This window comes from Crocodylus siamensis, chromosome 11, assembly GCF_052110815.1.
Source record: "Crocodylus siamensis isolate JL-2025a chromosome 11, ASM5211081v1, whole genome shotgun sequence".
Classification (NCBI taxonomy): Eukaryota; Metazoa; Chordata; order Crocodylia; family Crocodylidae; genus Crocodylus; species Crocodylus siamensis.
In genome coordinates this window covers 72,002-98,222 of record NC_143405.1, presented here as the reverse complement: position 1 = coordinate 98,222, position 26,221 = coordinate 72,002, and the positions used below count along the sequence as shown (strand labels likewise).

At 45.8% G+C, this 26,221-nt stretch overlaps 2 protein-coding genes across 10 annotated transcripts in view; one reads left to right on the top strand and one right to left on the bottom strand.

Moving 5' to 3' along the window:
• Positions 1–26,221, top strand: part of GARNL3 (GTPase activating Rap/RanGAP domain like 3) — a 126,472-nt gene that overhangs the window by 38,918 nt on the left and 61,333 nt on the right. For all 4 annotated transcript variants that reach the window (XM_090022482.1, XM_090022480.1, XM_090022483.1 and 1 more), the window contains one exon: positions 18,913–18,987. In XM_090022482.1, the coding sequence (XP_089878608.1) occupies positions 18,913–18,987 (75 nt within the window). The remainder of the gene's footprint in view (positions 1–18,912; positions 18,988–26,221) is intronic.
• Positions 7–26,221, bottom strand: part of LOC149855210 (uncharacterized) — a 53,042-nt gene continuing 26,827 nt past the window's right edge. For 5 of the 6 annotated variants that reach the window (XR_016438538.1, XR_016438539.1, XR_016438541.1 and 2 more), the window contains 2 exons: positions 6,561–6,824; positions 7–486 (listed from right to left, as the gene is read on the bottom strand). The gene's annotated coding sequence lies outside the window, so the exon portion shown is untranslated. Of the gene's footprint in view, positions 487–5,224; positions 6,825–26,221 lie in introns of all 6 variants that reach the window. The other variant, XR_016438540.1, reaches the window with a different exon arrangement.

The following is a 26,221-nucleotide window of genomic DNA, read 5'->3' as shown; positions in this document are numbered from 1 at the left end:
CTGGCGGCTAGGGCTGCTCAATCCTGCTTCTCTTACTACATAGATAACAACAAAGCATATTAAGATTCCCACCATATTCTCCCTTTCTTGAGATCAAATACAGCCTAAACTTTTTCTTTTTACTTTCTTGTCTAATTTTCTGAACTTTGATTAAGCCGTCTCAGGCACACTTGGAGATCACCAGTAGATTCACAGCTCCACTTGCTGGCTTCTTGTTCCAAGGACGACTCAGCTTCTGGAGTGAGTTCGTCCTGGGAGTTGGTGTCCTCTGACGCTCGTGGATGTTGTTTCACACGGGTATGGTGTATCCAACGGTCATGGCCAGCAATCTTTACAGCGGTGTGGGTTGTTAGAAGTACCTGGAAAGGGCCACTCCACCTCTCAGTCAAAGGTTCCTTTTTCCACCGCTGCACCAAGACCCAATCTCCCGGGCAGAAGTCATGTACCGGTACGTCTAAAGGCAGATGCTGAAAGGAGGCTGCATACCTGTGAAGAGAAGACAAGACAGACTGCAAAGCAATAACATACATATGAAGCTCGCTATTACCTAATTCAAAAGTTACATTTTCTCGCATCCCAGGGGGTAAGACTCGAGGGGGTTTGCCAAACATAATTTCATATGGGGTTAATTTAATGCCCCGTCGGGGAGTGTTTCAAATGCAAGTAAGAGCTAGCGGCAATGCTTGAGGCCACTTAAGGCGTGCTTCAATACAGATTTTGGTGAATAGAGTCTTTAAGGTCCTATTCATGCATTCTACTTGTCCTGAACTCTGTGGTCTCCATGGTGTGTGTAGTTTCCAAGTGATCTTGAGAGCTCGTGCGACTTCTTGAACTACCTTTCCCACAAAGTGTTGTCCTTGATCCGACTCGATGGATTCAGGCAGAGAATACCGGGGAATGATCTCCTGCAACAAATACTTCACTACTGTAGCTGCAGTGGCAGTCCTGGTGGGCCATGCCTCGACCCAACCAGAGAGCTGGTCTACCATGACAAGTAAAAACCCACGATGTCCGGACGTGGGAGCTCGGCAAAATCAATCTGCCATGCTTGTCCAGGGTACGCTGCCCAGGGTCTACCTCCCATTGGCACAGGGGGTTTCCTTCGAGGGTTTACTTTCTGGCATGTGATGCACCTGGTAGCAATACGCTGAGCTTCTACATATAGCCCTGGGGCTACTGCTTGGCAGATCACTAGATCACCCATAGCCAAGCCTCCCATATGGGTTCTTGCATGGAGCTGTTGCAGCACCTCCCGAAGCAATGGCCTGGGTATCGTGACCTTTCCTCCCGGTACTATCCACCACCCCTGGGAGTTCTTTTTTGCACAAGCTTTCTGTGCAAATTTATCTTCTTCAGGGGAATACTGCGGGACTAAATCCCGGACGTATGGCCATATGGCATGGGACAAGGCCTGCCTGGATACTTCCTCCACTTCTCCACCAATAAATGCGGCTTCCTTTGCTGCCGCATCAGCCTTTGCGTTTCCAAGCTTATGCTTTTCCTCAGCAGCCTTCCCATGGGCCCGCACATGAATGACTGCTACCTCTTTAGGCTGGTAGAGTGCCTCTAGTAGCTTGATAATCTGAGGGCCGTTAGCAATTTTATTCCCAGAAGCCGTAATGAAACCCCTTTCTTTCCACAATAGTCCGTGCGCATGGACCGTAGAAAAAGCATAGCGAGAATCAGTGTATACATTAACCCGCTGGCCTGTCCCCAGCTGTAATGCTCGGGTGAGCGCAGTGAGTTCCGCGGCCTGTGCCGACCATGAGCTCGGCAATGACTCCCTCCATACTACCTTATCCAAGGTTACCACTGCACATCCTGTTCGTCTTTTTCCATCGATGACAGAGCTGGAGCCGTCTACGAAGTATTCAGCATCTGGGCCTTCAATTGGGTCCTCAGCAAGATCAGGCTGCACCTGTGTGGTTTGATTCAGGACCTCAAGGCAGTCATGCGTCGGTTTCCCTGGCTCCGGCAGCAAGGTTGCAGGGTTCAAGGCTGTAGTATGTTTGAAAGTAAGTCCTGGATTAGAGAGCAAAAATATCTCATACCGTGATTGTCTGGAGGGGTTGAGAAACTTTCCTCCCTCAGTCCCTAGAATCTGGGGAACTCCATGTGGGGTGTGTATTTCCATATCCGCACCCATGACTATCTTCTGGGCTTCTTCAACAACCACTGCTGTGGCTGCCACAGCCCGAAGACAGGCTGGCCACCCGAGTGCAACTGGATCTAGAACCTTTGAGTAATATCCCACGGGTCTCCAGGTTGGGCCTGATGGCTGTGTCAGCACCCCTGATGCAACCCCTCGATTCTCATGAACATACAGTTGATATGGCTTTTTACTATTTGGGATGGCCAGGGCAGGGGGCTGGGTTAATGCTGCCTTAAGCAGATCAAAGGCATGCTGCATTTCTTTATTTCATTTCCATTTAGTGAGACTCTCCTTAGTCAGTGAGTCATACAGTGGTCTAGCCTTTCCACCATAATCTGGTATCCATAGTCGACAGAACCCAGTTAGCCCTAGGAATGCCCGCAGCTCCTTGGGTGACTTAGGTGAGGTTAGACCTTGGATTGCCTGTATGCGATCTGCACTCAGGGCTCTGACTCCTTTTGAGAGCTTATATCCCAAAAATGTAACTTGAGGCTGACATATTTGGGCTTTCTCTCTAGAGATTTTATATCCTTTTTCCCCTAGAGTGTTTAACAGTGACCTGGTGGCTTCCTCGCAGAGTTGCAAGTTTGGGCTTGCAACTAGCAGGTCATCCACATAGTGGAGGAGAGTCACTGCAGGGTGTGATCCCTTCCACTCCTCCAAGTCCTTCTGAAGGGCAAGTCCAAAAATATGGGGGGGCTGCTATGAATCCTTGTGGAAGAACTGTCCACATGAGTTGGGCTTTATGGAAAGTATCTGGATTCTCCCATTCAAAAGCAAACAATTTTTGACTCTCTCAGTGAAGGGGAATGGAGAAGAAAGCATCTTTCAAATCTAGCACTGAAAATATTTCAGCTTCCCCCGGTACTTGTGTCAAAATCGTGTGTGGGTTCGGGACTACAGGATGGTCTGAAAGGACCTTCTTATTTACTGCTCTCAGGTCTTGGACCAGTCTGTATGAGACCCCATCTGCCTTCGCCACTCCAAGTATGGGGGTATTGTATGGTGAGGATCCTTCCACTAGCCATCCGCACCTCTCGTATTTCTCTATTAACGGCTTGAGTCCAGCTCTGGCCGCTCGGCTGAGTGGATACTGCTTTACTCGAATGGGCCCCTCCCCATCCTTGAGTATGATCCTTACCGGGGAGACCGACTTAGCTCGTGCAGGGGTTCCACCAGCCCATACCGAAGGGTCTACTTCAGTCATGTGATCTTCAGAACTTACTACAGGGCGCCGGTCCTCCAGGAGAGCCATCTGATAGTTCGAGCTCTGCTTGACAGGTAGCTGGACCACCATCTGGTCGTCTCTGAAAAATATCTCAGCTTGCAATTTTGTGAGTAGGTCCTGCCCAAGTAGTGCAACCGGGCAACTTGGAGAATATACAAAGGAGTGCTCAAGCAAATGGTCCCACTTTGGTGAGGAGTGGTTTACAAACAGGGAGTCGGGATTGCGTTCCCTCAATCCCTTCCACAAGTACATGCTGTTCACTAGTTCCTGCACAGGGGTTTTTTTCTGGAATCATTGAAAATGTAGCCCCAGTATCCACCAAGGCTTCAAAGTTTTTGCCACCAACCCTAATGGTTACCATGGGATCTTCTCGGGCTCCAACCCGAAGGGTAGTGGTCTTACATCCCCGTCCCCTTCATTCTGTGTCCTCACCCTTTTCCTCTGCCCGCATGAGGTGACCTCTTGGTTTACCCTCTCTCTTCTCCTTTAACTTTGGGCATTCCCTCTTCCAGTGTCTTTTCTCCCTGCAGTAAGCACAAATGTCTGCTCCCACTCTTTCTCCTTTCCCTTTCTGCATCCCAGCCTTTCCAGGGTTACCTCCAGTTATAGCAGCTGCCAGCGCTGCCATCTGTTGCTGAGCCTTTTTATCCTCCTTGCGCTCCTGCATATGCTCACGATTCCCATATACCTTGTATGCAATTTCCACCAGCTCTGAAATCAGTTTCCCAGCACCTCCCTCAGTTTTCTGTAACTTCTTATGAATAGGGTTGTGATTGATGGCAGTCACTCATCATGGTGCCCTGTAACCAGTGGGGTCCCTCAAGGCTCTGTCCTGGGACCCATACTGTTCAACATCTTCATTAACGATGTGGACATTGGAGTTAGGAGTGGACTGGCCAAGTTCGCCGATGACACCAAACTTTGGGGCAAAGCATCCACGCCAGAAGATAGGCGGGTGATCCAGGCTGACCTGGACAAGCTCAGCAAATGGGCAGACGAGAACCTCATGGTGTTTAACACCGAAAAATGCAAGGTTCTCCACCTTGGGAGGAAAAACCTGCAGCACCCTTATCGGCTCGGCAGTGCTACGTTGGTTAGCACTACAGAAGAAAAAGACTTGGGGGTCATCATTGACCACAAGATGAACATGAGCCTGCAATGCGATGCTGCGGCTAGTAAAGCGACCAAAATGCTGGCGTGCATCCATAGATGCTTCTCGAGCAAATCCCGGGACGTCATTCTCCCCTTGTACTCGGCCTTGGTGAGGCCGCAGCTGGAGTACTGCGTCCAGTTTTGGGCTCCACAATTCAAAAAAGATGTGGAGAAGCTTGAGAGAGTCCAGAGGAGAGCCACGCGCATGATCAGAGGTCAGGAAAACAGATCTTACGATGACAGGCTGAGAGCCATGGGACTCTTTAGCCTGGAAAAGCGCAGGCTCAGGGGTGATCTGATGGCCACCTATAAGTTTATCAGGGGTGACCACCAGGATCTGGGGGAACGTCTGTTCACCAGAGCGCCCCAAGGGATGACGAGGTCGAACGGTCACAAACTCCTGCAAGACCGTTTCAGGCTGGACATAAGGAAGAATTTCTTTCCTGTCCGAGCCCCCAAGGTCTGGAACAGTCTGCCAGCGGAGGTGGTTCAAGCACCTACCCGCACCTACACTGAACACCTTCAAGAGTAAATTGGATGCTTATCTTGCTGGGATCCTATGACCCCAGCTGACTTCCTGCCCTTTGGGCAGGGGGCTGGACTCGATGATCTCCCGAGGTCCCTTCCAGCCCTAATGTCTATGAAATCTATGAAATATCAGCAGCGGATTGACCAATAAACATAAGATTTACCATGCGTTGATTATCTGGGGCTTCTGGATCTAGGTCCGAAAACCTGCGGAACGCCTCGTACAGCCTCCCGAGGAAAGCTGAGGGATCCTCTTCTCTTCCCTGTCTCACTTCATACAATTTAGACAGATTAGTAACCCGAGGCACTGCCTTCCCCATTGCTTCCACTATAATCCCCAGATACCGTGCACTCAGCTCTCTTCCTTCTGCAGTATGATTATCCCATCTCGGTTCCTCAACAGGGCAGGTATCACGCAAGGTACGACCAGCAGCTCCCTCCGCTTCTACCCTGGCTGCTGCAATGCGCTCTGCCGTCCCCAACACTAATCTCCTCTCCTCCGGGGTCAGGAGGGTTTGGAGCATTATCTGGACATCAGCCCAAGTGGGTCGATGGGTTTGCCCAATAGATCGAAACAGGTCCCTCATCTTTTCAGGGTCTTCACGAAAAGAGGGGCTCTGATTCTTTCAGTTAAATAAATCTGAAGTACTAAATGGGGTGTAGACAAAAGTTGCATTGCCCCCCTCTCCGATAACCTCTCACGTAGGGCAATTCAGCACCGGCTGTGATTCTACAGTCTTGCGCAAATAATAGCCCTTATTCCCTAATTCAGATGGGGCACTTGGCTGAGGCTCATGCTCTGAATCATTAGGTATGCTTTGATACGCCGGTGGTGGTTTCCCTGAGGGAGGGAGCGGTGGTGCAGAGGGACTGGATCCCGAGGAGGTGTCTGATTCATCCTCGCTACCTGACAGGGTGACCGGAGAGCAGGTCCGATACTCAGCCAATTCAGAATTCCCCCCCTCATTAGACTCAGGGAGTACAGGCGGTCCTCCTCGAGTCTTTCCTTTAACAACCATCACATGGGACTTTACTAAGCATTTCTTAATCCAAGGTGGCTGATTTTGAACCACCCACAACCAACAATGGATATAAGGAAATTGATTCCAATATCCGTTCTGCATAACTATTTCATGGATAGCTATCACTTCTTTTACTACAAAGGATCCTTTCAGGGTCCAGTGGACCCCAAATGTTGGCCACTCGAGTTGACAAAACTTAATTAAATCACCCTTTTTCTCCTCACTCCATAATCTGCCTGCTTTGCAAATTGACTGAAGTTTTGTATATAACTTAAAGGCATATCCGAGTTTTCTACACGGGAGCGACCCGCACCCATATGCCCACAAGAGTGCACCCAACACACACCAAATACCAAAAGATCCTAGTTACAGACGGTTCGCATATACCAGGCCGAAAATTTCCCAGTATTAAACCAAATCGAACGCGTCTTTGTTCCCGGATCCAGACCAAATTGGGCAAGGGAATTCATATACTCACTCAGATACCCCAGAGATCTCGATCAGAATGCCGGAATGTGTGTCTGGCGTCCTCAGAAACCAAAAATTTTGCACAGGAGCCTTTAATCTCTCGGGTACCCCGACTCACGTCTGAAGCCCCCTGGGCAAGCCCAAAAAGGCGGCTCAGTGCGCACTCCCCGTGGTGGCAGAGACGATCTTGTCACTGAGCCCCGTGGTGATCCAGAGACGTCCCATCTGGGGTGCCAAATTGATGCTTAAAAGCGGTTCGTTTCTCTGGAGGCCACTAAAATCACAGACACACACTCATTAGATGGCACAAAAGGTGTATTTGCAAATAGGGTCAGAGCAGAGTCAAAAACTCAGATTACTCTGAACCCACCAAGGAATTTTGCAGGCTGTATTTATCTTTTTCCTCCTGGGCACGTGTGCAGAAACAGGAACTCTTACAGCTCGCTTCCGTTTCATACAAGCATACATGTGGTTACATCACTACATATATCGCATGTATATTATAATTAACTACTTAAGTATGCAGGGCGGAGAGGTAAATATGCATCAGCTAATTAAGCATGCTCAGAGACTACTATAGGTCACCAAGAGTTTAAACCCCCCCCTTCCAAGGACACAGTCAGTTGAATTCCAGCTTCTGTAATCTGCATGAGAAAGGCTAGGGAGAAGCTGGGGAAGAGTCTGCGATTTAGTATAAGAAGAGCTGTGGCAAGGCTGGGCAAGGAAAAAAGTCCTTGGCAGTGTTTCTTTCTTATCAGGTGCAAGATGCAAGCTGTGCATTTCTAACAATACTCCATTTCTAACACCCTGCTGCCACCTCCCCACAGCCAGCTCCTTCCCAGCAGTGGGGAGGACAGAGAAGGTGGTGGTTTTTGTTCTGCTTCTGGTTCCTGAGGTCCATGAGGTTGCTTAGGGCACTTTCCATCAGTTCTGCAGACTCTGGAGGGGCAACAGGTGTCTTGTCCCTCACTCCAGGTCCTATCATGGCTACAATCCTAGTTGCTTCCTTTAAAGCTAAGTGCAGGTTTTGTTTTTGTTTTGTTTTGTTTTTTTGTTTTTGTTTTGCACTCTTTAACCGGGTTTGCTGTATTGTAGGGCTGCCCAACTTTGGCACGGCCTTCACCCAGCCCTGCTTGTATAGTAGGGGATGGGAGGGGCCTCCCTGCCACATGGGCAGTGCAGTGGTGTTTGGCCCGTTGGACTACGCTGGCAACATGCAGCCCCTGTACACACCCTCCCCATGGAATGGCAGTGGGAGAGGTGTAAGCAGGTGGGCTTACATGCAAGCAGAATGCTGGTCCTTTGTGGGGCTATGTGTGGCCTGTGGACAGCCCTGCTTTAGTTTAATTCTGGTGCTGTTAGGTCTAGTACCAGTTTTTCTTCTCCATTATTCATTTGTAGCCTGATAATTAACCTCTTTTTGCTGCTCATTTGCCCTCTGCTGCTGTAGTTGCCTTGCCCTCTTTTTGCCAGTAAGTGGAAGTGTAGTACCTATGCACATGAGTTGTTTCTTCCCCCCTATCTTTCACAGGTTATCAGAAAGTGCAGACTTTCTTTTTTGCACTCTTTAATGGGCTTTGCTTTATTGCAGGACACTGCTCTGTATTTTCAGCAGTGGTATCTCAGTCCTGCAGGGTAGCAACTGGCTCAGCACCAACCTAACTCCTGTCAGTGTCCCCTTCTCTTCCAGCAGGGTGGTGAGTTTGTGGATCATTCTGCCTTGTGTTTTACTTTAGCTTCAGCCGGTGATTCTTTCTTCACGTTGAGGAAAGCAGATTACTGCTGGGTCTTTGTCATCTGTTCAGGCTACTAATGAAGTGAGAAATAATGACTCTTCTTGGTTTAAAAAAACAATTACCAGTATGAGCAACCTTATCTGAATGCAGGCAACTTTTTCCCCCATTAATTGTACAGTAAGGTTGAGTTGGCATTTTCTTTGTTGAAGTGCTGCCTTCAGAGGATTCCTTTTAAAACAGCATTTTAAACATTTAGAGTTTTCTCATTTAAAATTATAGATAAGATATTTCAGGTTTTTTAGGTATCATTTTTCCTGTCTTGTAACTCAAAAGTGGCTCAGGACAGCAAGTGAAATCTGTGCTGACCATACTGTTTTGTTTTTTGGGGGTGGTTTTTCAGTTACTGATGCATGAGAAATCCGTTCTTTTTTTAACAATGACTTTTAACATGTTTCTGGTCATTTGGAGCATATTACAGTTAAAAGGAATTGCTCTTCGTGATTTTGCTTTTATCAATCCTGACTGTTAGTAGTCTTACCACGATACCACTGCACAGCTGTTGAAATCAGGTTAGGCTTTGGATGGGGCTGCTATGCATTTGCAAGTCTTCACAGAACTATGGTTATGCAAAAGGAAACAGCTTAAGCACTTTCTAATTGGAACCGTTGCTGTGCCGTTCACCCCTCACTTTATTTTCGTGTCTTTTGAGTAAGTGTGATGCTGACTTTTCATTCCAAGGTAGAAAATTTAGGATATAGTTTAAGGCAGGATTGACAAAAGTATCTTCTGTGCTGCAGGAATGAAAATACAGCCTTACAATTAAAAGGTAGTTTTCAGTTTGTCTGAATTTAAAAATCTTAACTTTTGCTGTTTTACTTTGCGGCTGCAGCAGAGAAAAACTAAGCCCTGCTTTCAGGTGCATTGAGAAACCTAGTGGAAAGGTCTTCAGTTTTCTTCATGATAAATATATGTCCTTTCTTCGCACGCACCATTATGCAATTAGTCTTTTATACCTAATTGTGCTTTACTCTAGATGAATTTCAAGTTTATGCATTATATCTTTGACTTTTTTTAAAACAATTTTTAAAAACATTTTATTGTTAACCAAGAAATGGCTGAAGCTTAATATATATAGCACAGTTTGTGAACAGGACTCTTGCATTACCTAATTTTCTGAAGAGTGGGAGGAAATAAATTTAAATATTCCCAGCACACATCTTATAACAGGGAAGGTGAGGCAGGATTGACACATTTATCTAGTGACTTGTTGCTGCTATTTCATATGCAGATACATGCTGTTTATGTTAACAGTTTATCAGGAATGTGTAATCAGGATTATCCAGGCAAAGCCCTGGTGGTAGCTAGATAATTGGGATAATGGAATGAATGTGTGAGATTTCTGCTTTTACAGTTGTTCAGATCTGTGGAAAGGGGTTCCTACAACTTTCTTTTTTATTATTATTTTTCTTTTCTGTCCTGCTCTTTTCCCTCCTCTGTTCTCTATAAGCAAAAATTACCAGCATTATTTCTCTGATCCAGTGTGTCTTGGTATGCTCTTGCTGTCTGTAGGTAATAGGAAAAGTCTTCTTTCAAACTACTAATCTAATTGGTGCTCTGAATGTGTTTAATTGACTGATTGTGTCATATTACTAGTACCATGCTAAAGTCAAAACAGATTCTAGAAAAAAAGTACTGCATGTGACCTAGTTGCTTTTCTTTGCTCTTGCTGATTTCCCCACCTCCTCCAGGATGATGTTGTACGATCAGTGTACCACTGTGGGAAGGTGGTGCATCTCCTGGTGCATATAGCTGACTTACGGGTGCTTCAACTGATAGTGCAACTGCATGTGGGTTCTTTTATGGAGCTGCCATGCAGTGCAACAGGACACACGCAGCAGTATGGTGTGGATTAAATAACCTATGATTTCATACATAGCCACCTGCCATTTTCATTGCTTGGAATTTAAATGATTTCATTCTTGGCAGCAGCTCTTCTAATCACGTTGGCCTTAGGAAGCCTGTAGTACTGGCATTTTGTAATTGGTGATGCCTCCCTTCCTCAGTTGCTTCCCCTTGCTGCCAATTGCTGTTGATTCCTGCTGGTGAGAGGAATCTGTGATTAGGGAAGTGGCAGCTTTAGTAATAGGCTGTGAGAGTGACTGACTTTAACCACAACAGATCATAAACTCATAAGGTTTGGGAAATGCTGATCTAACTGATATGCGAGGTACAGAAAAGTTTTGGGAGGCAGATCCCAGAACCCAGGGCCTCTGCCCTTCTAAGGGAACATCCATCTTCCTGAGTCAAGTTATTTCTGGCTTACTCATCTCCTCCCCTTCTAACTGCCCAAGGGAACAACTTTAGGAGGAGAGCTAGGGGGGTCCTGGTGATTATATAGCTCTTTTCTGGGAAGTAGGAGATGTAGGTACAACACCCATTCTTTCTGGGTGAAGGATATGGAGAAAAACTGATTTTTCAGTTCCCTGGGCAAGTGACCCAATGGTAGTGCCATTGGCTACAAGGTAGGAGGGCCACTCTCCTCCTCCATTTCACTTCTAGGAGGAACATGTGTACTTGGGGACTTTGGGTAATCTTTTGTTGCCACACATGGAGATGCACACAGTTTGGGTTCTGTGGCCCACTGACATGAATAAAAGTGGAATAGGATTTAGGTCACAATGCCATCCACTTTGGTTCTCTTGAAACAGAGGATAGTTAACCAGGAATAAGTCATCCATGCCTGTCTGAGTTGAGTAGGTGGGTGTGATGGGGTATGGAGAGAGATTGTTTAGTGAGACAACGGTGTTTTAAGGCTAATGAAGGTGATATATATAAATTCTTTATTACCAGTTTCATGGAGCTCTTGGCAGGGGTGATAAGGTGATGTGAAGAAAAGATGCTGCAGAACCAAAAACTTTAAACTGGTAACCAGCAGCCTACAGCCTGCAGGCTATATCTGACCCACAGAGCTATGGCTTCAGTGGGAGGAGGTTCTGCCAATGTGCTGCACCACTGCCGAGTGCCTGGGGCTTCAGGCTGGGGGGTAGCTGTCCCTGTGCTGCGCTGAAGCTGGGCAGTAGGGAGAAGTCACAGCAGTGGCTGGGAGAAGTGGTAGCCTGCTGCTGCTCCACGCTGCGTCATTCTGGCCCCACGCTAGAAAATATTGCCAACCCCTGCTCTAAAGCTGTTGTTAGTGCTGTGAAGGTTAATAGAATGGTTGGAATCAGTAGTGTTGTATGCTGTCATTGCAGACTGTATGATCAGGATGGTCAGTCAGTTATTTTCAACCTGGGCACGTCTACATGTGCAGTTAATTCGAAGCAGTAAACTCTGGTGCATATCATGCCGCAGAATGTATTGCTTCTGGGTGCCATGTTTGAACTTAGCCCATGTTTAGTTAAAGGTTAATTCAGTTCACATTTTTTTATTTACCCTGCAATAGCAGTTGCACCACTAATTACTAATCCTCATTTCTTACTGTATGTGAGACGATATCAACTATAGCAAGGGAAACAGCAATTTATATATGAAAAATGCAAAGTGAGTTTAGCTGCTTTATTTTAAACTTTTGATTTGTCATTTTTGTCTATCAGTCCAATCTTGTGAGAGGCAAGTATTTCGTAGCGTAATATCTTTTATCGTTGAGGTGCACTGACATGTGGGTCCCATATTGTATCGGCATCAATATAAGGGAAATTGACAGTATTGGCAATCAGCTTTTTTGACTGATGTGGCTGATAATGTGGCTGATAAATTCCCCGTGTATATATGCAGCTGCAGCATGCTGGTAGCCAGGATCACAGCCTGGCAGTATGGAGAGTAGCTGGGTCTAGCTGGTAAGTCTGTTGTGAGGGAAGTGGGGGGGTGCAGATCAAGGCCCCCATGGTGAGGGACAGAGTGGGGCTGGGGCAGGGCAGGTGCTGCACAGCCAGGGTGCAGCACAGAATGGAGCTGCAAGTGGTTCTTTCGGGAAATGTGTGTGCCGGGGGGGCTCCCGCTGCTGCATGCACCTTGGGGGGCATGGAGGAATGTGTCCCCAGATCTGCATGTGGGGTGAGGGTGGGCTGCCACTGGGGCCAAGGGTGTCACTGGCCTTTTCCCGGCAGGGGTCTGGGCTGGGGCTGTGCTGGAGGTGGATGGTGATGGTGGCACTGGGAGGGGAGGCGGGGGGGGGGAGGGGGCTATACCCCTGCCAGCACTGATGGGAGGACTGGCCCTCCCCCCTGCCCAACACCTAAGCGGTGAGCACAGCTGATCAGGGGGTGCACCAGCACTCTCAAGGGGTGCACAGGCACCCCTGTGCACCCCCTACGCATCACCACTGCATTTGAAAGACATTTGAAGTGGTAGGCAGGACATAAATTGAGAAAGTCTTAGCTGTGGTATGCTGGAGCCATGGCATAGAGGTAGCCATTGCTGACCATACAGAAGAATGACAGGGACCATTCATCTTATCATTTGTATTTTTAGGAAGTCTTCAACAGGTAAGGGAGAGACTTTCTGCCATAGAAACTGGGAGTTTGTGGAATCCATTATAAAAGTATTCACTTTTGTCAGTGCAGACAGATGTGAAGTGCTGTACCCAAGGAAGAATAATCAGAAACACAAATACAGGATGGGAGCTACCTGGCTGGAAGGCAGCATTTCTGAGAAGGATTTTAGGGTTTTGGTGGATCACAGGCTCAACATAAATCAGCAGTTTTCTGCAGTTGCTGAAGAAAATGCAATTTTGTGTTTCATCAAAAGGAATATTTGACGAAAGACATGGGATGTGATAGTGCCACTCTGTCCAATGCTGGTTATGTATCATTTAGAGTATTGTGGGTTGTTCTGGACTCTGCACTTTTAGAAGGATGTGGCAAAGGTAGACAGGCTCCGAAAGAATGACAGAAACAGAAAAGAAGTTGGTAGGCAAGTCATGCCAGGAAAGGTTGACAAATAGGCCTGTTAGGCTTGCAGAAAAGGTGATTAAGTGGGGTACGTGATGGCAGTTTTCAGATATCCAAAAGGATGCCCCAAAGAAGAGGGAGAACAAATTTTCTCCCCGGTTGTAGGACTATAGTACTGCATGATCAAGACAATGTTACCTACAGCAGAGTGTATAGACTGCAGCAATGCCAAGTTAGAAGGTCCTAAAGACTTGCATTCTTTGGGAGAGAACCTTGGTGTGAATAGGTGCACATCAAGATGTTTTTTAAAGATCTCCAGGGTAGGTGATTGTACCACCTCTGGGGAGTGGGGGGTAGGAGTCTGTTCCAGACACTAGGCACTAGGGCTATGCGAAACTTTAGTCCCTGATTTGGCGGAGATTTGGCCCAATTTGGTGGCCAAATCTTCAAATTTAATTTGGGCAGGGGGTGCCCTTCCCCCCTTCCCCACATTTTCTCCAGCCACCCCGGAAGTGGACTGGGTTTGCTGCCAAGCGCATGGAGGGCCCCCCCTGCACTCCTGTGGCATGCTCCATCCACCCCAGTATTGCAGTGTTCACAAGCCATGCCTGATACCTCAAGGTATGTAAAACATTTAAAGCTGTGTCTATGTCCAAATTGCTGATTCTCCAAATCTTCAGATTTGGATTCGGCCGCATTAAATGGGGGCAGTGGTCTGAATCAACGACTTGAATCACTGTCCCTTATTCAGGCTGAATCCGAATCAAATAGGGGCTGTCTCGCACATCCCTACTAGGCACTCATATTGTAAACAAGTTTCTCCTTATGTCCAATCTGAAGTGATCTTCAAGTAGTTTGTGGCCATTGGTTCTTGGCTTCCCCTGGGGTACCTTGGTGAACAGATGCCCCCCCACTCTTTATACGTATAGGCAGCCACCAAGTCCCCTCTAAGTCTTCTTTTATCCAGGCTGAACAGTTCCTTGTCTTTCAGTCTCTCCTTGTATGACCTGCTCTCCAGACCTCTAATCATGTGCGTGGCCCTCCTTTGGACTCTTTCAAGCTTCTCCACATCCTTCCTGAAGTGCGGCGCCTAGACCTGGATGCGGCACTCCATCTGTGGTTTCACCACGGCTGACTAGAGTGGGAGGATGACATCCGTGGTCTTGCTTGAGATGCACTGGTAGATGCATGCCAGTGTTTTGTTTGCTCTGCCAGCTACAGCATCACATTGGTGCCTCATGTTTATTCTGTGGTCTATTACGACCCCTAGGTCTCTTTTAGTTGTGGTGCTGGCAAGTGTAGCACCACTGAGCCTGTAAGTCTGTTGTGGATTATTTCTCCCCAGATGGAGCACTTTACATTTCTCTGTGTTAAACATTGTCAGGTGTTGATCTGCCCACCTTTCAAGCCTGTCCCCACAGCCTGTCCTCAAGCATGATTGTGCTTCTCCATAATTTTGTGTTGTCTGCAAACTTTGACAGTCGCTTTTAACACCCAAATACAAATTGTCGATGAACAGGTTGAAAAGCACTGGTCCAAGTAGTGTGGGGTGCCACTGGTCACCTTCCGCCATGTTGACTCGGTTCCGCCTATTAATATTCTCTAGGTCCTATCTCAGAGCCAGTTACCTAGCCATTGGACTATAAAGTAGTCAAGGCCACATTTTCCCAATTTTACCATGAGAACATTGTGGGAGACTAAGTCAAAGGCCTTTTTGAAATCCAAATATATGACATCAGCCTCATTTCCCTTATCCAGGTGGCAAGTTCATAGAATCATAGAAGTAGGGTCAGAAGGGACTTTGTAGATCTTCAAGTCTGACCCCCTGCCTGGGCAGGAGAAAAACTGGGCTCAAATGACTCCAGCCACGTAGGAGCCCCATGGTAGGAGCCAGCACCACTTCCCTTGGAAGTTGGTTCCAGATCCTAGCCGCCCTGACCGTGAAGTAGTTCTTGTGGATGTCTAATCTAAACCTCTTCTCCAACAACTTGTGGCTGTTATTCCTTGTTATGTGTGTGTGTGGGGGGGGGGTACTCGGGGAAACAAGGTCTCTCCCAAACCCTTTTGGTCCCCCCTAGTGAGTTTATGGACATGCACCAGGTCCCCCCTCAGCCTTCTCTTGTGGAAGCTGAACAGGTTCAGGTCCCGCAGTCTCTCATTGTAGGGTCTGCCCTGTTGTCCCCAGATCATGCTAGCGGCCCTTCTCTGGACCCTCTCCATGTTGTCCACATCCCTCCTGAAGTGGGGCGCACAGAACTGGACGCATTACTCCAGCTGTGGCCTGACCAGTACCGCATAGAGGAGAGGATCACCTCCTTGGCCCTGCTAGAGATGCACCTGTGGGTGCACAACAAGGTCCGGTTAGCCCTGCCAACCGTGACCTCACCTTGTCGGCGCATGTTCATTTTGGAGTCAATAATGACTCCAAAATCCATTTCTGCCTCTGTGCTTTCAAGAAGGGAGTTTCCCATCTTATAAGTGTGCTGCTGGTTACTATGGCCCAGGTGCAGCACCCTGCACTTGTCAGTGTTGAAACGCATCCTGTTTTTGTTAGCCCACCCCTGCAACCTGTCCAGGTCTTCCTGCAGTCTTTCCCTCCCTACTGGCGTGCTCACCTCACCCCAAATTTTGGTATCATCAGCAAATTTAAACGGGTTGCTTTTCACCCTGTTGTCCAGATCGCTGATAAAGAAATTGAACAGCGTGTGCCCAAGGACTGAGCCCTGGGGGACTCCACTGCCCACTTCCCCCCCAGGTCAAATATGACGGATCCATCACCACCCTCTGAATATGAGCCTTCAGCCAATCTGCAATCTGTCTGACTGTGTAGGCATCAATGCCACAGTCGCCTAGTTTTTTAATGAGGATGGGGTAGGAGATGGTGTCAAAGGCCTTGCTAAAGTCCAGAAAGTCTATGTCCACGGTGACACCTGCATCCAGTGCTTTTGTGACCTGATCATAAAAGGCAATCAGATTGGTCTGACATGACCTGCCCCTAATGAAACCGTGCTGGTTGCCCTTGAGCATCATCCCTGAAGCTGGCCCATCACAGATGTGCTCCTTGATGATCTTCTCAAAGAGTTTCCCTAGGATTGAGGTAAGACTGATGGGCCTATAGTTACCCGGGTCCTCCCTCCTCCCTTTTTTAAAGATGGGGACCATGTTGGCTATCTTCCAATCATCTGGCACCTGGCCCGAGCACCACGAGCACTTGTAAAGCCGTGCCAAGGGCCCTGCAATAACCCTTGCTAGCTCCCTCAACGCCCTGGGGTGGAGAGCATCTGGACCCGCTGACTTAAAGACGTCCAGCCCCTCCAGAAGCTCTCTAACCCGGTCCTCCCCAACCTGAGGTCTGGAGGCGTTCCCTTCGAGTCCGTCTTGCATCAAGGTGGGGAAGTCCCGGTCCCTGATCATAGAAGGAAATGAAGTTGGTCAGGCATGACCTGCCCACAACAAAGCCATGTTGGCTGCCATTTAGAATACTGCCTTCAGTTAGCTTATCAATAATGGATACATTGATAACTTTTTCCAGGATTTTTCCAGGGAAAGAGGTCAAACTGATTGGTCTGTAATTTCCTGGGTGGTTCTTTCTCCCTGTCTTGAAGATAGACACTGCATTGGCCTTCTTCCAGTCTTCTGGGATCTCTCCCAAGTGCCATGAATCCTCAAATAGCTTTGCCATAGGTCATACAATGAAGTTGGCCAATTGTTTCAGCACTCTTGGGTGTAGTTCATCCAGTCCTGCTGACTTGTAGATACCCAGCCTCTAGATGTTTTCCCACAAGATCTTTGCCAACTATGGGAGGGTGATCACCCCCACCTCAATCATCTTGTATCCTTTCAAGCAGACTAACACCCTTGGACTGGTGAAATACTGACACAAAGTATTCGTTAAGGAGTTCCTATACACGTGCAGGGAGCTGGCTCTGATGTGCTGGAAATCCAGTGCATCGGAGCAGACTCAGTTCATTCACAGAAATAAACACGCGTCAGCAGACTCTGGCATCTTGTGTATCAGCATCCTTGTGCTGAAAAATGGCAGTGGGGAGCATTGAACTAAAGCTTGTTCAATGGGTTTTAGTTCAAAGTGCCCTGCCACCATTTTTCAGCGTGGGGGGATGCTGATACGTGTGACGCTCGGGCACATTTAATTAGCATGACTCACTAATTAAAGTGCTCTTTTCCACCCCCCACCCACCCCGGCCCTTCCCAGAGCAATTGTAAAAATGCCCCTAGACTAGGGAGCTGGAAAGGATTTGAGAGACAGTAGTCATAAAGGGGCCTACCTGCTAACTTAAAGGGCACTTTGAACTAAAACTTATTCCGCTAGATAGCAGAAACTATTGGACCAAGGAGAGTATTGAGGGGCTTGACCATGACTAGTGCCTGGCAGAACAGATGTTTCCCAGGTGGGAAGCCTGGGGAGTTGCTGCTGATAGGAACGAGGAAGGACTCCATCAGAAAGTGCTGATGTGGCTTTTTGACAACATGGACTGAGGAATGGCCTTGGGAGAGGCAGAAGCTGCTGGAACTGGGGCTGTCTGTGTTTACGGGTTGTGCTTGGAAATTTGTAGGCTATATTCACGGTCTGACAAAATGGATTTTCTGTTCAGATTTTAAGGGGTATTTAGCACTGCCAGAGAAAATAAACTGGTCCAGGTACAGGTAATCCTTACGTTTTAAAAGCCTGCTGCTGAGTCCAGTGGGGCCTGATGAGGGAAAAAAGCTGTGCTGGCTGTTGGCCCCACCAGTCTGTAGTATCATGGCTATGCAAAGGAATGAGGGCATACTGCACTGCTAAGAACAGGACTGTCTGACTGACAGCCCTTGGGGGTTTAACATGCAGCCCCAGCTTCCACTTAGCCGTTGCTGCTCCCATTGCTTTGGCTACAGCAGCAGCCTGCCTCCTCTGGCTTTCGCTTTGTGCCCGAGCAGCACTGTCCAGGCTGCGGGGGAGCCAGCAGTGAGGGAGTTAAGGGTCGGGTGTGTCTGCACACAGTGCAGCAGGGGGCCCATTGTTGCAGCATGTGGGGCATGTGGCCTTTGGTCCTTTAGAAGTTGGATAGTCCTGGTTTAAAAATCCAACACACTTTCCGTAGACCTGGCAGCAGGGGACCTTGTCCACAAGAAGAGCACTTAACTCTCCTTCCCTGGCTTTCCTCTCAGAGCATACCTACTTGGGGTCCTGCTCACGGGGCGGGAAGCCCATTGCTTATGTGGCTTTAAATGTTATCACATATTGCGGTTACTTTATTTTGAATCAAAGTTGAGCTGGGCCTACTGCAAATGCCTTGTCCTTTTCTTCCTGCTGTAGTTTGCGTGTTGCCATAATCCAGGCCATTTATCCTTCTAGTGCTGGATAAAACTGTATCTTTTGTTTGATACCCATTTAGCAAAACAACATTTCTGATGGTTCAGGCCTCTTTATAAGCAGCTCACATGTCAGCCCAGTCAGTACTTGAGATAAAGCTTCTTACTAGTGGGCAGTAGCTCCATAAGGCAAGAAAAAGAATTCTTTTTCCTGTAAGAGATCTTAGAGCTGCAGTGAACGTGTTTCAGAGGGAGTTTGGTTTTCCCCAGTCCCTGTTAGAAGCTGCTCTAAACTGACCTGATTTCTACTGAAGTTACATACCATTGGCTGTAATGGGGAAAGCCAGACTTGGCTGGTCATGTTTTAATTTCTGATTAGGCAAGGGCTTTTGAAACTAGAACAAGTAATTTAAGATCTTTTTTACAGCTTATATCTAGTGATGCTGATGGAGCCATTCAAAGAGCTGGACGATTCCGGGTAGAAAATGGCTCTTCTGACGAGGTAAGAGAAGATCTCTGTTTGTTTATTGTCTTTTCCTTTTACAGATACAAATATTAACAATGCTCTCAGTAAATCGGCTAAGTGCTGTATGTTTAATAGTCGGATGTTTTTCTGGCTGCTCTGGATGGACTTTTTCAGGGTATTTTCCTCAGAAGTATTCATGTGCACATGTATTGGTCAGAGCAAATCAGCACTTAAAAATGGCAGTTGGCAACCTTTTCAGATTGCAGGTTGGAATGACCCACCTTGAATTGGAGGAGGGTCAGCCCTAGCACCTGGCCACCACCACCACTGCCTCTCTCCGTGGTGGTGTGATGAGAACTCCCAGAGCTGTGACTTCTCTCCACAGTGGCATTGGAAGAAAAACTGCTGCCGAAGTCCCCCACTGCCAAACTCTGCTAAAGCCTCACGTCTGAGAGTCAGAATCAAAGGGTTTGTGGGCCAGATGTGGTGTGCAGGCCCTACCTTGCTGACCCCTGCTTTAGAACACAATGTGGTGACCTTGCAGCTGGAAAGGAGCCCCCAACAATCATTACAAAATTAGCAGAACAGAGTAGTGCTGTGGGTTAGGGGTATATTGAAGCATTTGGTATTGACTTCTGCCAGAATCAGAATAAAGGACTGATTGATTTGAGCAACTGAGTTAGTTCAGTATTGTTGCATGTGGAACATGTTTTTGACAAGATAAATGGCTAAATTTTGAAGCTGTGGACTTCACTTAGGTGACAAGATGTTAGAAAATTAAGGCCTTTGTCAGGATATAACTTTTTATGCCTGTTACTGTTTGGCAAAAGACAGACTTCAGCAACTTTTCTTTAATTAGTTTGAACATTTAATTTTACCAAGTAATGAAAGTGGAAATATCTGGAGAACATTGTTCAAGCATCACACACATGAAAGTAATTATAAAAATAAGGAAATGTGGTGGTAAGTTTGTAACTGCTTAACTTTCAAGGAAAAATTATTGGGCATTTTTATACGAGCACTTCTATATAAGTATTGGATCTATTACTTACACAAGTTCCCTTCCCGTCCAGCAAAAAAAAATACTGCCCAAATATTTAGAAACAGTGCTTATTACCTGTCCTTAGCAATGTACTTGCACTGCCTGGAAAAGGGGCTTCATAATACTGCAAGTTTTCTGTTGAGTTCTCTGACAACATTGTGTGATAATGGATCTTTCTTTTGAAACATAAAACAGAATGGGAATGCACTATAATACAATTGCACGTGTTGCATCAGACAGGTATGGAGTAATATAGCTGTGATCATCCAGAAAATGAGAGGCAAGGTTTTCGTGGTGATATATTTTATTGGGACAGCTGTGCAGTTTTGTCTAGCATCTCTTGTAACTATACAATTGGTCCAATAAAAGATATCGTCAAAAATCCTTGCCTCTCTGTATCAAACAATCCACAGAGATGAAAAAAAAAAGTTATTCAAAAAGTGTAGTAAAGTCACAATCTCTGTATGATTTATAATGTTATTAACAAGTAGGCTTTAAGTCTTCTATATACTCAAAGCATATGAGACAGGAATTGAGGCTGTATACATTTGACTTTGAAGAAATTAGGCTTGTTAGTGTCTGCAGGCAAGAAACGGGTTTTAAGCAGTTGCACAAGTAATAAAGTCCTGATGATCTATGCAAGTCATTCAAAAGACTACTAATGCAATCTTTAAATCACATTAATAATAGTGCGTCCTGCAAATGTCACATCTTACAGAAAGGTAGCTTAGTCCGACTTTAGGGGATGTCTAAAATATCTTACTGATTCTGTATTTTGCACCATTTCACTCATAGTAAACCAAATGGTCTTCAGACTGATCCAGTTAACTTAAAAAAATGAAGTGAGGAAAATATTTAAGACTCTCTCAATTAACCATAGTAGCCTTCCTGGTGGTTATTCTGGTTTATTTACTCCGTAGGGCAGAATACATGTCATATCTATATTGTTTTTGAAGTAGAAAGGGACCATTATGACCATGTAGTCTGACTCCCATATAGCACAGTCAAGAGAACTCCAAATTAATTCTTTATTGGCCTAGAGTGCATCTTTGACAAAAACATTAAACCTTAATTTAAAATTTCCTTGTGATGGCAAATGTATTACAACCCATGATAAACTGTTCCAGTGGCTATAGCCTGGTTTGTATCTAGCTGATCCTTCTAGCTGCTTTGTTTCCTGGATTGAAAAGCCTTCTGTCAAATTTCTGTTCTCTGGATAGGTACTTATAGACTGTGATCAAATTATCTGTAATCATAGTATGACATATTTTAAAATCCTTTAATCATTCTTGTGACTATTTCCTACATCTTGTCCAAAATTCTTCTTCAGCTGTAGACAGCAGGGCTGAACACAGCATCCTAGTAATGGCCACACTTTTGCCAAATACACTGTTAATATAACTTGCCCGTTTCTCTGTGATAATCCTTTTTATGCATCCAAAAACAAAGGTAGCCCTCTTGGCCACAGTCACATCGGAAACTTATTTTGATATGATTATGCACTATGACCCCTATGTCCATTTTAGAATTGCTGCTTCCCCAGATAACATTTTTCTATCCTGTAAGTATGGTCAGAATTCTTTCTTCCTGGATGCATTACTTTATATTAGATCATACACGTTGCTTGCTTGTGCCTGACTTCCGAAGTAATAGATTATTTCAGCTTCTTTATCAGAGTGTTGTGCAGTTTCAAGTAAAATACCTTATCCGGTATGGTACACCAACACTTTATCAAACAAATCGGTAATTTCATGAAAAAAGTACTAAGCTTTTTTAGCAAGATTTTTTTTTACTTCAACACATTTTGATTGACATTCATTGTATAGTATTCCTTTAATTTGTTGAGTCCTAATCCATTATTCTTTTCCCTGGGATTGGTATCAGGTTGACATTAAATACACTGTGGACCACCTACCTAGGCAGTCTGATTTATCTTTTTTAACTATTTTAACTTTTTAACTATTGGACCAATGGTAGGTACGCTAGGTCTTCTAAAACTTCCCCAGTTTTCCATACTTATTGAATATCAACATTAATGGTCCAAAGGGCTCTGTCACCTCTGCAGATTATGTAGATGTGCTGATGTGAAAGTGTCTGGCTTTGCTGTGGAAATGAAACATTTCACCATCATTTGATAACCTGGATACATAATCGGGTATTTTCCCCAAATATGGAACAAAAATATGAATGAATGATTCTGATTTTTCTGTATTTTAATTGAAAATGTTACTATTTCCATCTAGTAGAATAATAGAAAATTTGGATTGGAAGGGACCTCAAAAGGTAACCTAGTTCAACCTTCTGCTCAAAGCAGGACCGTCCTCGACTATATTTATCCCAGCCAAGGCTTTGTCTAGCTGTCTTTAAAACCTCCAAGGATAGAGACTCCTCTGCCTCTCTGGGTAACCTGTTTCCTTGTGAGAAAGTTTGTCCTAATATCGAACCTAAATTTCCCTAGTTGCAGCTTGAGCCCATTGCTTCTTGTTATGTCATCTGCCAACACTGACAACAGTTTAACTCAATCCTCTTTGCAACCCCCTGCAGGGAGTTGAAGGATGCTATTAAATCCCCTCAGTCTTGTCTTCTGCAGACTATGTAAACCCAGTTCCCTCAGCCTCTCCTCGGAAGTCATGTGCCCAGCTCCTAACCATTTTTATTGCCCTCTGCTGGACTCTTCAATTTGCCCACATCCTTTCTGTAGTAGGGGGCCCAAAAACTGGACATGGGACTCAGATGTGGTGTCACCAGTGCTAAATAAAAGAAGAATCAGTTCCCTTGATCAGCTGGCAACGCTTCTACTAATGCAGCCTAGTATGCTGTTAGCTTTCTGGGTGACAAGGGCACACTGCTGGCTCCTGTTCAGCTTATTGTCCACTGTCACCCCCAGGTCCTTTTCTGTAGAGCTGCTACTTATCCAGTCAGCCCCCAGCCTGTATTACTGCATTGGATTGCTCTGTCCTAAGTGCAGGACTTTGCACTTGTCATTGTTGAACTTCATGAGATTTCGTTTGGTCCAGTCCTCCAATTTGTTGAGGTCTCTTTGAATTTTAGCTCTACTCTCCAGTGTATCTACTATACACCCCAGCTTGGTGTCATCCACAAACTTGATGAAGGTGCATTCCATCCCATCCTCCAGGACCTTGATGAAGATAGTGAAAAAAAACAGGCCCCAAAACTGATCCATGGGGCATTCCACTTGGTACTGGCTGCCAGCTAGACGTCAAGCCATTGATTGCTACCCTTGAAGCCTGACAATCCAGTCAGTTTTCTATCTACTTTATAATCTATTCATTCAACCCGTACTTCCTCAGCTTGCCTGTGCAAATGTTATGGGAGACTGTATCAAAAGCCTTGCTAAAGTCAGGTATCCAGGTTATAGCCTTATTGGTCTAGAAGCAAAAGGATTCCTTTTGCTAAAGTCAAGGTATATCAAGTCCATTGCTCTCCCCACATCCACAGAGCCTGTCACCTCATCATATGATGAAGGCAATCAAGTTGGTCAGGCAATGGGCCAATAAACCTCTTTTAAACAAACAAACAAGCAAGCTCTTTGTTGCATTTCCCTTTGACTGTAGATTTCTCGTTGTGTACTTTTTTTTCTTCCCTTATTTTATCCAGTTCCTGGCTGTTAATTTATATTCATTATCAGTGATCACTTACTTCCTCTTTCTTCCTTCAGTCCTTCAGTGTCTAAGAGGGGTGTCAAAGATATGGCCCATGAGTTGGATCCCAGCCTGTGGAGCTCCATCGTCCAGCCTCTGATGCTGCCCCTGGATCTGAGTCAATCCATGTATGACATGCTCTGGATCAGCTCCAGGGGCAGGGTCCAAGATGCGTTTCGCATGCACCATGTGCTTTGGTAGATCAGGGATTTGTGCTGCATGCAGTGCCTGCCCCATCTGGACTGTGCTGCTTGCGGTGCCCTTTCTGCGAACTGTGCTGCATGCCCCCATGCCCCACCCCAGCTGCTTCAGGACTGCACCACATGTGGTGCCTACTCCAGCTGTTTCAGAGCACCGTGTACAGTGCACATCCTAGACTGGCTGGGGTGGATGCTGCGCATTCTGCCTGGCTTGGTGCTGTGTGTAGCGTGGATCCCAGACCAGCCTGAGTGGGTGCTGTATGCATTGGATCTGGTGTGGGGATTGTGGGGTGGTCTGTGGGCCTGATCTGGCATACAGACCACCCACATGCTATTCCTCCAGCACACAGGGCCAGGTGAGTCTGACCCTGTTATATGACTTGTTTTTATAGCTGCTTTTTCTTCCCACTAACTCATGCTGGTGTTTTAACCAGTGTGACCTTTTGTGTCCTCAATTATGGAAAAATGTTTCATAGGTAAATGTTTTAAAAAAACTCCCAGTAAATTTAAACAGAAAAATGTAAATGATTTTTCCAAACCCATTGCTTTTAGCTTTCTGAAACTTTCCCTTGTAAAGCATCAGTTGAATGCTGGATTGGATATTAATTCAGTTCTGGCTAGCCCTGGTCGGTTGTAAGCTCTTAAACTTTAGAATTACAACATTCTTCATGTCATTCAGGTACACCTGAGATTAAATGATTACAATTACAACAGGCGTTATGATGCGGAAATGGAAAATTGGCTCATAATAGTTTACACTGTCAACACGATAAAAACTTATCTACCCACTGACCTAGTAACCATGACTTGCCAAGCTTTAGAATTCCTGCTGAAAGTGTGACAGTGTCTCTGCTGCCAGGTTTTCTTATGCAGTAGTGACACACATTGCTTGCATTCTCAACAGGCGACTTCAGGCCATTTCTGTTGCTTTCTCAACATGGCAACTTCAGGCCATTTCTAGGTTCATTGGCACAGAGTAGTTTGTGCTTCTTTATAAGAAAGTGACCAGTATTAGTATTACTGAATGTTAACGTGCAGTGCTTATGCTTTCTTACTGGAAAGCAGCTGAATTACTACCATGTTATTACTGTACTGAAAGGTAATCTGGGATAAACTTGGATACTGTTCCTTGCTTAGAACCTTGGTCTTGGCATGCCGTGCTGGTCCTTAAATATCAATAGCTTATAATACAGCTGCACATGAGAATCAGAGAAAAGATTAAATATTTCTACATAAAGCGTCAAAATGGTATTGCAGCCATGAAATAGTAAAAGAACTGTGTGTTGAAAATGCATTGGAATGATGAAAGAAACATTTAGGGTTTTGCTATGGTGTAAAGTTAATCTGTGGCAAGGACCCATGGTAGTAGTAGGCACTCCTAAAAGCATTGGTCAGACAGGCCCGCTTCCTCTGCAAATGTCATTCCAGTTACTGCACCAGTTTGCTTGAGGCCTTGGCCCAAGTGGTCTTGGTTTCCAGGGAAGTATGAGGTTTGCCCTGGTGCTTATTTATTCATAGGTGTGCAAAAGGGAATAATAAGGTCCCTTCTGTGTACAAGGCCAGGCACAGCTGGGCACAAGGCCTCATAAAATACAGGCGGTCCTCAACTTACAACGTTTCAAGTCACAACGTCCGTCGCAAGGTTTATAAATTGACACCCTGTTTCAACTTTATGACGTCAGTTTTGACTTTACAATGCCTGACCCGATGTGACGCCACACCAGCAAACAAATTCACTGCGTTGCTCATCTCCCTGGAGAACATCTGTCCAAACTTCCCTGGACACTTCCTTTAAGAAAGCAGACAAGACTCCAGAAAAACCTGCAGCCAAGACTCCTGAGAAGACTCCAGCCCAGAACCCTTTAAAAAGTCCAACCAAGAGCCTTTCAAAAAGTTCAGCAAAGTCACCTCAAAGGAGTCATTCCAAATCAATATGATTGCTGTTTACAACATAAATACATTCATGTAACTATATTACTCATCTATAATTGATCGAGTACAAAATTCTGGGGTATTTTTGTTGAAAATAGAGTATCGGACCTTGGTTCAGGAAGCAATCCCCCATTTATAACATTGTTTCTTATGACAAAATTGGTTCCAAGTTGCAACGTTTAGACTTAAGACACGGTTTTCAGGAACCAATTGTGTCGTAAGTCCGAGGGCTGCCTGTACTTAAAACAGCAAGTAGGTTGTTCTGTCTAAAATCATGGAGCAGAATATGGAACGAAGGTCCTCATGACAAGAGACGGTGGCTAAAATGACATCTATTTTCAGATTGTACTGGAGGTAGTGTGATTATTCCCCGAGGATTTGTTAAAACAGGAAATTCATAGGGAAATTAATTTAAAATTGATAGGGTATGATTT